At 36.6% G+C, this 14,049-nt stretch overlaps 3 protein-coding genes across 3 annotated transcripts; 2 read left to right on the top strand and 1 right to left on the bottom strand.

The window, feature by feature from the left end:
• The first annotated feature begins 733 nt into the window (after nucleotides 1-733).
• Nucleotides 734-4,439, top strand: LOC130233336 (gamma-glutamylaminecyclotransferase A-like). The gene is made up of 2 exons (XM_056463314.1): nucleotides 734-819; nucleotides 2,226-4,439. The coding sequence occupies exon 2, from the start codon at nucleotides 2,265-2,267 to the stop codon at nucleotides 2,685-2,687; it is 423 nt and encodes a 140-aa protein (XP_056319289.1). The 5' UTR covers nucleotides 734-819; nucleotides 2,226-2,264; the 3' UTR covers nucleotides 2,688-4,439.
• LOC130233327 (gamma-glutamylaminecyclotransferase C-like) lies at nucleotides 735-2,154 on the top strand. Its single transcript, XM_056463302.1, has 2 exons — nucleotides 735-819; nucleotides 1,377-2,154. The coding sequence occupies exon 2, from the start codon at nucleotides 1,416-1,418 to the stop codon at nucleotides 1,854-1,856; it is 441 nt and encodes a 146-aa protein (XP_056319277.1). The 5' UTR covers nucleotides 735-819; nucleotides 1,377-1,415; the 3' UTR covers nucleotides 1,857-2,154.
• A 3,113-nt stretch (nucleotides 4,440-7,552) lies between the features above and the next one.
• ggact.1 (gamma-glutamylamine cyclotransferase, tandem duplicate 1) lies at nucleotides 7,553-11,742 on the bottom strand. Its single transcript, XM_056463290.1, has 2 exons — nucleotides 11,627-11,742; nucleotides 7,553-8,094 (listed from the first exon to the last, which is right to left on the bottom strand). The coding sequence occupies exons 1-2, from the start codon at nucleotides 11,648-11,650 to the stop codon at nucleotides 7,612-7,614; spliced, it is 507 nt and encodes a 168-aa protein (XP_056319265.1). The 5' UTR covers nucleotides 11,651-11,742; the 3' UTR covers nucleotides 7,553-7,611.
• Between the last annotated feature and the right edge of the window lie 2,307 nt (nucleotides 11,743-14,049).

The raw sequence follows: 14,049 nt of genomic DNA, 5'->3' as shown, positions 1-14,049 counted from the left end.
CCGTGTGGGCCTACGTATAGCCTAGTTAAATTAATGACATAACTTTGATAGAAATAAATATGCAAATATGATTTAATTCAAAAATAGATTCATATGATTATATCCATCTGAAGTGTACAAATTGTTCTTGTAAACCTGGAATGATGTGTATTAAAGTGCTATTTATCAGTAGGCTAAATGACTTTGCTTGTCTTCACTTCACCTCAGCCATGTCAGGGCACAACTGTGCATTTGAGAAATTGACATTAATTGAAATTTACATGAAATCCAATCAAATGAAACTGAAATTGGCCACAAATCAAAGCAAAACAACCACAACATATTTTTGCGTTTCACAAGTCACTTTTTTCTCCCTGCATGAGGAGTAAATGTAGAGAAAAGTGACATCATGTCAAAAATTAAAGTCATTTTAACTATTAAATAATTCATAACTCATGATAAAATAATTAACAGTATAATGAAACAGCTGTCCTTGAAAAGGTTTATCCATAACTCACTTGTCTTCTTTATATATAGTGTGAGTGCTTACAGTTTATTGCTGATGAGTGCAAATATTATACACTAAATCAATAGAGATCAATAGGAATCAGGCTTCCTTGTCCTAAATACCCACAATGCATTGCTTTATGACACATTCCAGTTCTCTATTGTGAGTGCAAAAAATTCAAAGCATCTTTTGCCTCATGTGCTGATAAGCTCCTAATGCACGCCATTTCCTCATTTTTTCCAGTCATGAAAGGCGGAAGAGTATCTGAATGAAGTTAAAGTTGTATATCAAAACGCTCCGTGAGCCCTTCGTGAGGATTCCTGATATTGTCGGTAAGAAACCACATTTATCTTCTGCTTTATATGTGAATGGGAAGGCTCAGTTTATTTCCATGTCATGCAGTGCTCATCTTAACTACTGTAATAATGCTGATCTTCAGATATGACAGATCTGTGTGTAACACAGTATACAGCTACACTCTTTTCTTTATGATGACCTTTTTTGACATGGTGAAAAGAGCTATATAAATAAAGATGAATTGAAATGAAAAGAATAATCATAATGTCAAATTTCCATGCACAGGTGTCAAAATTACTACACAGTTTATTAAACAAGTGCAAATATTATTTGTCTGAAAATTGCCAACAACCAAATTGCATAAGTTGTGATGCATTCTGTAGTTGTATTATATTTGATTAAATAAATACAAGAATTCAGATATTTGAAATGTTTCTATTCTGATAAATTATACTAAAACATGTACTGTATGTTTTTACTGAACTTGAGTATACACAAACACACATACTGTTAATGTTAAAAACATCACAAGGTCATGTAATATAGTTATCCGATTTTTCTGATTGTCATTATATGTCTCTCTGACCCACAGGTCTCAATTATAAACAGTATAATTATTCCTACAGTCAGTATGGTTCATGTCTTTATGTACGGCACACTAAAGAAAGGCCAGTCAAACCACTACAAACTCTTGAACTCTGACAATGGTCAAGCTGAGTTCATCACCTGCGCCCGAACCATAGACAAATACCCGCTGGTGATCGCTGGTAAACGCAATGTCCCCTTTCTGCTGAATGTGCCCGGCTCTGGACATCGGGTCTACGGTGAGATCTACAGGGTTGACCAGAAGATGCTGAAGTACCTGGACTGGTTTAATAAATGTCCAGAGTGGTACCAGCGCACCTCCATCCAGCTGGAGATCCTGAAGAAGAATGAAGAGTCTGGAGGAGTTGAGGAGGCTTTTGTTTACAGCACTATTAAATATGAACCAGGCTGGCTCCACAAGCCCACATATGAAAGTTATGATGCCAACGGTGATCATGGACTGAAATTTGTGCCTCGAGATGATTAACCAATTAATGTAAATTTTTAGTTAAAAAAACACCCATGCACAATGGGTCAAAATTACTACAGGTGCAAATATTACTTGTCAACCAAATTGCATAAGTTGTGTTGCTTTTTGAAGTTGTCTCATGTTTGAGTAATTAATGCAAGTAAATATTCAAATGTTTGCGATATTTTTATTCTGTAATATAAATGATACTTAAATATGTGTTTTAATAGAACTTGAGGAGCACACACACACATAAACACCAACATAGACAAGCGATTCTTCCTATAAGAATGTTAAAAGCATCACAAGGTCATGTAATAAAAGTCATCTGATTTTTTTTTCCAATCAATTGATTTTGTCTTCATGAATTGTTTCTCTGACCCACAGGTCTTAATTATAAGCAGTATAATTATTCCTGCAGTCAGCATGGTTCATGTGTTCGTGTACGGCACACTAAAGAAAGGCCAGTCAAACCACCATGAACTGATGAACACTACACACGGTCAAGCTGATTTCATCACCTGTGCCCGAACCAAAGATCCATACCCAATGGTGATCGCCACCGAAGACAAATACCCCTTCCTGCTGAATGTGCCCGGCTCTGGACAGCAAGTCTACGGTGAGATCTACAAGGTTGACCAGAAGATGCTGGAGTTCCTGGACTGGTTTAATAAATGTCCTGAGCTCTACCAGCGCACCCTCATCCAGCTGAAGATTCTGAAGGGGAATGGAGAATATGAGAAGGCTTTTGTTTACAGCACCTCTACATTTGATCCTGACTGGCTCAACAAACCCACATTCAATGTTTATGATGCCACCGGTGATCCTGGACACAATTGTGTGCCTTGAGAAGACAGGAGAGATGATTAACTTCTGGATCTGTATCATGAAGCCACCAGATTAGCTCGTCAGCCAGTTAAATTTTTATTTAGTTTAGTGCACCAATCCTGGGTTTTAGGTAGGGATGTCATCATCAGGGTTTTTCTGCCCTTGAGTCAGTGTCATTTGATTTTGAGTATCTACTGATACCTGATCCGATACTTCTAAAATACATAAGAAATAAAGAAGAGCGAGGAAACAGATCAGTGCGTACACACCGAAAGTGGCCGCCCTGGCAACAACGCTGTCTGCCTTCAGCTCCGGCGGCGGCGAGAGCGTCAAAATTCACTACATTGATCTCGTATTTAAAGGGGCCATATCAGTTACATTCCTGCATAAAACACGCTTTCTAGCGTGTTGCGCACTTTTTAAATTCATTTAACAATGGAAGATCACGTTGCACGTGGTGTAGCTTTGCTCCACTTAATTATCCAATATGTGTCCATATGTCTGAAATATTCTGAAGCAGCAATAATGTTTTGTACTGTCGCATGAGATTCCCGCTTTTTTAAAGATCAGAATCAGAATCAGAAAGAGCTTTATTGCCAGGTATGTTCACACATACTAGGAATTTGTTTTCGTGACAGAGCTTCTACAGTGCAACAACATTACAGAGACAGGACAAAAAACAGATAATAAGTATATTTAAAAAAATAGAAGTAGTGAGTGCAAATATACAGATTGACAAGTGTATGTATATGTAGTGTATGTTTATTACTATATACAACGTTATATGTGCAGCTGTTATGTGCAAATTGGCATGTAAAGTGTGTTAAATAAGTGTATACATGTATAAAAGTGTATAGCAAGTAGTGATGTTGGTTCCACAATTATTATCATCAAGTGTTCATGAGATGGATTGCCTGAGGGAAGAAACTGTTTCTGTGTCGGGCTGTTCTGGTGCGCAGTGCTCTGTAGCGTCGACCAGAAGGTAACAGTTCAAAGAGGCAGTGTGCTGGGTGTGAGGGGTCCAGAGTGAACCTATATATAACATTTATTTTATATAGTATATACATATATATAATATAAACATATATTTATATGATAAATATATAACGTTACAACATTAAAGCACATCAGAAACTTATTTAATGCATGTTCCTGTAAGAAAACATTGTAAATAATTAAAAATCCGACTAACTCTTGGGAACAACTGTGGTCGGAACCAAAGTTCACAGGTCTGTGTTCTCTGAACTCCTCTCAAGCGGTGGACTTCTTCATTCTGATTGCTTGCCGCGTCATAGCTCATTACTATAAAGTTGACTTGATTTCAACTCTCCTCGACGCCCACACCGGCGAAGACGCGCCGCTGCTCTTCACCGCTTATCGCCGCCGGCTCTCATTGAAAATGAATGACTTCCGGCTACTTTGACGCTCTCGCCGCTTTCGGTGTTAACATACGGTTGTGTGGTTCAGTGTAACAGTCATTTTAGCGGTCGTTATTGGTATCTCATACTCAAACTAAACAGGTGTGTGTGTGTGTGTGTGTGTGTGTGTGTGCGTTTAAGCTTCTGGTTTGTCTGGTCTGGTCTGTTGGTTGTGTGAATGTGAAACACTCATTTAACCAGGATTTCACATCAGCTAACACCATTTACCTCTTGTTGAGGGACACAAAATAAACCACATGGTCTCATATCATATCATACATCATCATATGTATTTTGCAAATAATCAATGAAAAAAGGAGGACAACCTTCAGAAATCACAGATTTTTTGAGTTACTACTGTGATGATTGTCTAAAACATACCAAATAAACTCAAATACAGTAATAATACAGTAACTCTGTGTTATTATTATCAGTGTTTATATATTTTGCATATCTGTCATGTATGTATGTTGAAGCACATCACAATAACTAACTAAATTCAATTCAATTATATATAACGTGTACAAGTGGGTTCTGTTATTTGTTTAGAAGCCAATGAGCAGCGAGCTTCAGAAGGAATTATTTTATTGTAAAGTGCAATTCAATTCAAACTCATGAAAGTATAAAGCATTGTATGAAGTAGTACACAGTATTGTACAGTATATTCACAGAACGATGATCCCTGATCTCTACATATAAAGTACTCCTGTAGGAACTCCACAACAAATTTCAATCAAATAACTTTACACAATTTATTTATAATTATGTGCAAATGATACAATACAAAAATAGATCTCAAAGAGTGTTCCCATTTTCCTGGTACAATGTATTAAAGTGCCATATAACAGAGTAAATCATTGTTTTTGTTTTGCATGGTGCCAACCAAAACCAAATTAGCACTCAGGGTTAAAAATGAACAATGAAGTACCAATAAATCATTATTATCAGTTATTATTAATATTAGTATTAGGCCGGTCACAGTAACCAATATATTAACTTATCCTGCAATATTAGGATATGATCTTAATAATTATTGCCATTGTAATATATATTTACAAATTCATAAATAACGTTAAAGTCATTTTACAATGACATTTACATTCTACCCCACCGGTGTCAAAGTTAATAATTGGGCAATTACATACTAGGACATTTAATAGTATATATAATAGGGCATTTACCATTTTGACATCAAATTATAGCACCTAAATACCCTTTAGAATGATACATATTTAAATGTGTTTATGGCTATTTGCACTTTCATGCGGTTATATAATCATTATATAATCAGTGGCATAAGATGATCTCAAAGTGATAATCATATCGCTTATTGCAACAATTTCTGTGACAATATATTGCACAACAAAAACTCCTTATCGGGACAGGCCTAAATAGTATAATAGCAATTCAGTGTAAAGGCCCATTCATGATGTTAAACATCTTTTAATAGTTTTAATGAACAGAGAATAAACTTTCAGAAGTGAATCCAGATTTGATCTTTTTCCAAATCTCTGTACAATTCTCCTCATATTATTGTGACATTAATAACTTTTATTGAACAAAATCTTACACAAATCTGCATGTTTCCTATTTATTGTTTCCTGGATCTGGTAAAAGGAAAAAAAAAATTAATCATCGTCTTATTTTATTTTAAATATTTAGATTTTTGACAAAAGCCTTAGCACTTATCTTTTTCTCTTTTCTAATCGCATTTCACTGACAAGCTATGCAATATTGCATTCAATATTAATAATAATTCAAGTCAATTTAATCTGAAATCTTTAAAGATCCCGTGATATTAAAAAAACGTTTTTTAGATGTCAATCTTAAGGATATATATATTAGCTAGTGTGCTCTAAAGCAGTGGCTGTTTCTTAATTCCAAGAACGCAAAGAATGGACTTGCGTTCTTGTGGAGACCGGTCTTGCCAGGTCACCTCGGAAGAACGAACTCAGGAGACCGCGAGAACAGAGAACGCGTCCTGTGAGAAATGAGATGCTGCGTTCTTCCTGATGGTCACGTGACCTTCACGCGGTTTTTAACCGAAATATATTTAAACATTACAGCATTCATACAACGATTTATTGTTTTCCACCATTTCACAATATATACTCTGCATAAAAACATTATAAATATACGCTGCACAATATAAATAAAACAGATTTTAATGTGAATTTCAGCAAACAAACACCCTTAATGTGTTTACTCCTTTATTAAGATGTCCATGGTCATGTTTATATTGTCATTTAGGGAAACTCCTCAGATAAATAAGTTCTATCTCTGAACTTAAACAATAAGTCTATATAAAATGCTGAGCTTCCAACCTCCAGTCGCAATGACTTCTGGGACATCTCGAGCGAGTTCGGTGCTCAAGTCTGCATCGGTGCGTCCTTGATATCAAGAACACATCCGGGAAGTTTCACGCATCCTCCGTTCTTGCGGTCTTGAGTATTGAAACTGAACTTTAGCAGTTGACGAAGACGTTACATGAGAACATGAGGACACAAGATCGCTGAAGAACGCACATTGAGAAACAGACAGTGACTAAATTTGCATTTGAAAGATAAAAAACGGACATAAACATTACAAAACTTGCAGCCAATATGTATCAATCATCATCAAATTTTGACCAATCAAACGCTCTCTAGTATCTGACATGCCCCGCCCCCTTCTCATCTGCTGTTCAGATGCGCTTGAGCTCAACCACTCTCAATATTAGAGCTGTTATAAAACAAAACGCTATTGGCTGTTTTTAAAAAGAGGAGGAGCTACTCTATGTCCCACCCTCTTCATGTTTCAGTTGAGATTGGCAAATGTCGTTAAAAGAAATTTCAATGCACTTCACGGGACCTTTAAAATGAAATCAAGATCATCGTTTGTAGCTTCTCAACATCTAAATTCACATGAAAATACCAAATTTAATAACATGTTTTGACTTATGATTTATGGAAATACTTAAAGGGGCTTTAAAGGGATTTACTACTGATCACAGAACAGTGCTTCCCTGACAAGATGTGCATGATTATCTTAGCATTGCTTAACAGTGTTTACGATTTCATTTTGATTAATAGACCTTTTTCATAAGACTGTTATGACGCGTTTCACGGTCATCAGCATCTTAAATCCTTAAATTTGTTTAAAATATTTTGAATAAAAAATAAATATATGAACATTTATATGTATATAATATCATCTTTGCATCAAATTGCAATAAAAAAAAAAAAAAAAAATCACAGTTTGTGCAAGATTTTTTAAATGCTGTGTGTATTTGGGCAGGACAGTAAATTTAACATTATTCTCTCTTCTGGCTGCCGTTATCAGTCTCACACTACTGTTTTCCTTTTTCTGAAAGTCTTGATAACACCAATGAGGAGTTTTTCTGTCATTATTTCAGCAAATAGGACTGTAAATAAATGATTTGTTGTACTCTCTCATACACTGCGCTGTAAGTTTACCCAATTATGATGACTTCTGCAGCTGAGAAACCTGAAAATATAAAGGGCGCCATCGCCCAGCTCTACCAGAAGTTAATAATCTCCCTTGTCTTCTCGAGGCACACAGTTGTTTCCAGGATCACCGGTGGCATCATAAACATTGAATGTGGGTTTGTTGAGCCAATCAGGATCAAATGTTGAGGTGCTGTAAACAAAAGCCTTCTCATATTCTCCATTCCCCTTCAGGATCTTCAGCTGGATGAGGGTGCGCTGGTAGAGCTCAGGACATTCCTCAAACCAGTCCAGGAACTCCAGCATCTTCTGGTCAACCTTGTAGATCTCACCGTAGACCTGCTGTCCAGAGCCGGGCACATTTAGCAGGAAGGGGTATTTGTCTTCGGTGGCGATCACCATTGGGTATGGATCTTTGGTTCGGGCACAGGTTATGAACTCAGCTTGACCTTGTGTAGTGTTTGTCAGTTCATGGTAGTTTGACTGGCCTTTCTTTAGTGTGCCGTACACAAACACATGAACCATGCTGACTGCAGGAATAATTATACTGCTTATAATTAAGACCTGTGGGTCAGAGAAACGCAATCAATTTACTAACTGTTAAATGATGGAAAAACCACCATGATTAATCCATCTGTGTGGCATTAAAGGGGACCTATTATGCTCCTTTTTACAGGATGTTTACTCTGATGTCCCTAGAGTGTGTTTGTGTGTGAAGTTTCAGCTCAAAACACCACATAAATATTGTGTTATAACTCCCTGAAACTGATCCTTTTAGGCTTTGATCCTAATAGTGGCATTTTGGTGCCTGTCGCTTTAAATTCAAATGAGATTGTGCTCTTTTCTGAGGAGGGCGGAGCTACAAATGCATATGTGTCAGCATAGTGGCAGATTCAAAACAGGACTAATGTTATCTGTGTGAAAATGTGAAGTGTCTCAGAATGCGTCAGTCTATGGTGACTCCTGTCACTGTTCATTTGTGCTTCATCTAAAACTCCACATCTATAATCCTCTTAGTCTATGCTCACAGTATCTTCAGCAGCTCAAACACTCTAATGATGGATGCCTGCTTCTCACTTAGGGCTGTTTATGCTAATGAGAGAGAGATCATCACTAGTGGGCGGGGCTTTCCCCCTCTGATGACACGTACAAAGGGAGAATGTCAATCAAAGTGTTTCTGCAAATGTTTTTTATCAAGTGTGATTATAACAAATAATAATAAATTTTTACCATCAGAGGCTGGATATATTCACACACTGTCACCACACAACTTTGTTTAACCTACTTATAAAAGTGATTTTTGCATAATAGATGCCCTTTAAATGACTGTATTCTCTGAAATGAATTACATTTAAAACTAAAATAAATAGAATAAAATAATTTAAGTGGTTTATGGACAGAAAGCCTAAAAACAACATAAATGAAAATAAAATAAGAAAGCTGTGGAGAAAAATAAAATGTAAAAAATGTAATCAAATGAGAAAAAAAAGTCTAATCAAAATAAATTAAAATTAAATTTAGAAATGCTTACAATTAAAATACAACATGAATTAAAGCTGCAAGCAGCGATGATAGGGACCTCGCACCCGGGCTCACCGCCGCCCGGCGGCCGTAGGACGACAGAGAACCGCGAACAATAATAATTTAGGCCGATACATAAAAAAATCTGAGAAAAATCACAGATTTATGCCAAACTTGCTCCCGTCAGCAGGTGGCGCTATGACTGTGACTCAATATTTTCACGTAGATGTCTTCAGGAGAGGATTTTAATCAACCATGTGAATTTTCAGGCGGATCGGACATTGTTTGGCTGAGTTATAGGCAATTTTACTGTTGCCACCAGGTGGCGCTATGACTGTGACTCAATATTGGCAGGTAGTTGTCTTCAGGAGAGCAATCTTATCAACCATGTGAAGTTTTAGGCAGATCGGATATTGTTTGGCTGAGTTATAGGCAATTTTAGTGTTGCCAGCAGGTGGCGCTATAACTGTATTGAGTTATTGTTATGTAAACATGTTCAGGTCAGGACACTTATCAAATGTGTGAGTTTTGAGGCAGATCGGATAATGCATGCCTGAGTTATAACAACTTGATGTTTGGTGGCGAATCATCAAAGTTTGCGAGTCCGCCACGGACACGCCCAGCGACGAAAACTCTAGACCTTCACAATATATCATCGATACTGCTTTCAGATGACACCAGTCAAATTTGGTGCTGATATCATGAAATTTGCGGGAGGAGTTTGTTTCGCTGTAAATCATGTCATTTCCTGTAGCCAGCAGGTGGCGCTATAACTCTATCGGGATATTGGCATCTAAACGTGTACAGGTCAGGACGGTTATCAAGCGTGTGAATTTTGAGGCAGATCGGATAATGCATGCCTGAGTTATAAAGACTTGATGTTTCATGGCGAGTCGTCAAAGTTTGCGAGGCCGCCACGGACACGCCCATCGACGAAAACTCTAAAGCTTCGCAATTTAACTTCGCCAAGGTCTTTAGATGACATAACCCAATTTTGGTGTCGATCGGATGAAATCCCTAGGAGGAGTTCGTTAAAGTACAACGCCTGGAAATGGCAAAATCGCCACTTTTTCGCAGCAGGAAGCTGTAAATATCCGACTTCCTGTTGGGTTTGAGATATTGCTCCTTGAGACTTTTTTGTAGGTCTTGGCATGTTTGAGGTGTGTGCCAATTTTCGTGCATGTGCGTGATTCGTGGCTCGGGGGCTTGTCCGTATCAAATTTCTAGGTGGCGCTGTTGAGTCATTTTGACACACCCACTTCCGAAGCCTATAACAAACGTAAATTTTCGCCACTTCTGGGGCGTGTGCAAATTTTCGTGAGTTTTCGGGCATGTTTAGACCCTCAAAATCGCGATTCATTCGGGAGAAGAATAAGAATAATAATAATAATAATAATAATAATAATAATAATAATAATAATAATAAACGGAGCAATTCCAATAATAATAATAATAATAATAATAATAAACGGAGCAATTCCAATAGGGCCTTGCACCGTTCGGTGCTCGGTCCCTAATGAAATTAAATAAAATGTTGTTTCTTAAACAATATAAAATAAATAGGATAAATATATTACATTTCTTAAATATAGCAACATTATCATTTGTGAAGCACAGAATTAAACCTTCTGAAAAACATAGAAAAGCCAATTGTTATGGACAAGTGAGGTACGAGTGCATAGAGTACTACACTAAACTGTGTGTACTTAACTAAAGAAGAAAATCCTTGATGAATTACTGAATATGCACAACTCTATACACGTTATACAAATATATAATGTTAATTAATGAAATATGCTACACTTCAGTTATTAATCCCAATAAATGCATGCAAATTAAGCATGCTTTGAGACGCTACCAAACAGTCGCTTGTAAAGCACTGGGATTTTTAATGTTCGGAATTTAAGCTTTCGTCATCAGCAAGGTTCAGGTTAAGATGAAATCTGATTTATACACAAATGCAAATATACTCAATGTAAGCCAAATTTTTTATTTTTTAAACGAGAACTGGTACTTTATTTAAAAACCATCACAGACTCTCACAACAAGCTATTAAAACTTATAAAACATGTGCTTTATTTAATATTCTGCAATAATTTGTTTTATGTCGTGTGCCCTCAATATTTTTCCCTTTTTTTTTTGCTTTTTGTTTGTATCATTTTCTTTCTCGTTGTCTTTCTGTGCTTTACCTATATTATATGTTATAAAATTCTTATAATTCTCTTGTCCCAAAAAGTAATATTTCTATTGATTGTACCATATTTCTTTTAGTTCTGTATCTGTATTTGTTGTAATGCACTGTTGTTATTGCAATAAAAAAAAAAAATAAAGATGAAATCTGATTAACATCAATCTGTCTAGTTCAACAGAGTCTGGATGCAGACATGATGCAGTGTCAGACCGATGTCCAGACCCTTCTCGTCTAGTTAGACTCATAACGTTAGACTGTAGGTTAAAAGATAGGTTAGACTGTACCAAAGTCCCTTTAGCAGTAAAACTAGTAACCCGGCTGACTGATCTCGCATAAAACACCTATTTTTATTGTATAAACCAGAAGGTAAGTAAGCATTCTTACCACCAATGTAACGAATCCCTTCATTTTCAAAGGTCACACTGAAAGTTTGATCAACGTCGGACGAACAGTTGTTTTCAGATCGAAGTGAACATTCCTTCCGCATAAACAATGAAGAAGTATGAGGAAATGACGTCAGACACGAGGATGACATTTACAGATACTTTGAATGTGCACTTCATTCAGCGGTTCACATAAACTCAGCATGAATACAATTTCTAAAAATGAATCTGATATAAATAAGTAATCATTAAATGTGTTTTGAGTGTACTTCCTTAGCTGTGTGGTTCAGAGTAGTGAGTTGGCGACACCTGGCGGTCGTAAATACATTGATTTCGTCAGGTAACTGACCGAAGCAGGGGCGTAGAATTAGCATGGACGGAGGGGATATGTCCCCACCAATATCCACCGACTATTGAAATGTCCCCACCAATAATTTAACCCATCAGTTCTCCTAATCTCTCAGACTAGCATGTTGAGTTTTGGTTGAAACTTGTTCGAAAGACTACAGCCTGTGCTCCACCTACTTTAATTAACTCTGATATGAGACACATTTCATTTGCACTATAGCTAAAATAAATAGAAGTCTTTATTTTCTTTGTCAGTTATAAAGCATTTTTAACATTACACTATTCCTTAATTTACCTTCATGATTTGTATTGTATATTGTAAAATAAATTGAACCGTTTAGCTAGTGTTAATGTAAAGTGATTTTGCAGCAAATTAAAAAACACAGGTTCAAAGGTCCCCACCAATGTCAAGAGCAAATTTACACCCTTGGACCGAAGGTATGTGAACAAAAAAATTAAAAAATTCAGACAGATGATAGTAAGATAATATTTACACAACTATTAATATTTTATTGGTAATCACTGTCAGCTTGTAAGCTCTGCTGTAAATCAGATTCATCAGATTCAGATTCAGTGTTTTGAAACTCACTGCAGCACTTTTACTTTCCCTTTTAGCCCACACGACGAAGAACTTTGGCTCTAATATTTTACACTTTACTTTTATTTGACATAATCACTTACATAATCACTTACATAATTATATATATATATATTCTATCACTATGTAATATTAGCATTACACTTTGACGTTTTTTTTTATAATAATATTCAGACTTTTATTTTAGCCCACATCACAAAAAGTTTTGTGTATAATGTTTTTGTTTACTTTATTTTAATATGATAACATAATTACATTTTTTTCTATCACTATGTAATATTAGCATAAAATTTTTTACTGTTATTCATTCATTAATTTTCCTTCAGCTTAGTCACCATTCATCAGAGGTCGCCACAGCAGAATGAACTAGCGGGAATCAACTATTTCAGCATATGTTTCACACAGCGGATGCCCTTCCAGCCGCAACCCAGTACTGGGAAACACCCATACACCCATAGCGCATGTGTTTGGACTGTGGGGGAAATCCACACCAACATGAGGAGAACATGCAAACTCCACACAGAAATTCCAACTGACCCAGCCGGGGCTTGAACCAGCGACCTTCTTGCTGTGAGGCGATTGTGCTACCCACCGTGCTGCCCATCTACAGTATGTATCATTAGCATTACAAATTTTCTATGTTATCTATTATATTAAATAGCATATTATTAGTAGTAGTAGTACACTGTAAAAAATGCAGGGTTCCATGTTGTCATGGAAGTAAGTCCCTTTATTAATCTGGGGTCACCACAGCGGAATGAACTGCCAACTTATTCAGCATGTGTTTTTGGCAGTGGATGCCCTTCCAGCCGCAACTCATCCATACACACTTATTTACTGTACACACATACATTACGGCTAATTTAGCTTACCCAATTTACCTATACCACAAGTTTCTCCCCAAACACTGGGAGAACATGCAAACTCCACACAGAAATGGCTTCTTGCTGTGAGGTGATTGTGCTACCCACCGTGTCACCGTGCTGCCCCATGTTGTAATTCATTCAAAGCAAATCGATTAAGCTAATGTAACAAATTTAAGTGGACTGAACTTAAAACAATCAAGTTGTCCCCCCCCAAAAAACATCAAGAATTGTGTTGCTTCAGCTCATTTTAAATAAGTAATAAGTAGTTTGACGTTTGTTGTTTGTTCAAACTACTTATTTAAAATGAGTTGATACAACATAATTCTTGAGATTTTTATTGGGACAACTTGATTATTTTATATTCAGTCTACTTAAATTTGCAAACACTAATAAGATAACTTAATTCCTTCATGTTGTCACAACAAGACTATAGAATACACAAGACGTGTCACTGGTATACTTTTGAATGGGGAAAAGTGTAACTGTCAATATGGCGAATGAATCCTCGCCTTCTAGTACAGGAGCCAATCAGCGATCGCTATGTAGCAAATAAAGCCCGCCTTCTAATAAAGCAGCCAATCAGCGATCGCTATAGAATGACAATTCTCCTGG

This window comes from Danio aesculapii, chromosome 1 (assembly GCF_903798145.1).
Source record: "Danio aesculapii chromosome 1, fDanAes4.1, whole genome shotgun sequence".
Taxonomy (NCBI): domain Eukaryota; kingdom Metazoa; phylum Chordata; class Actinopteri; order Cypriniformes; family Danionidae; genus Danio; species Danio aesculapii.
This window is presented reverse-complemented; position numbering and strand designations above follow the sequence as displayed.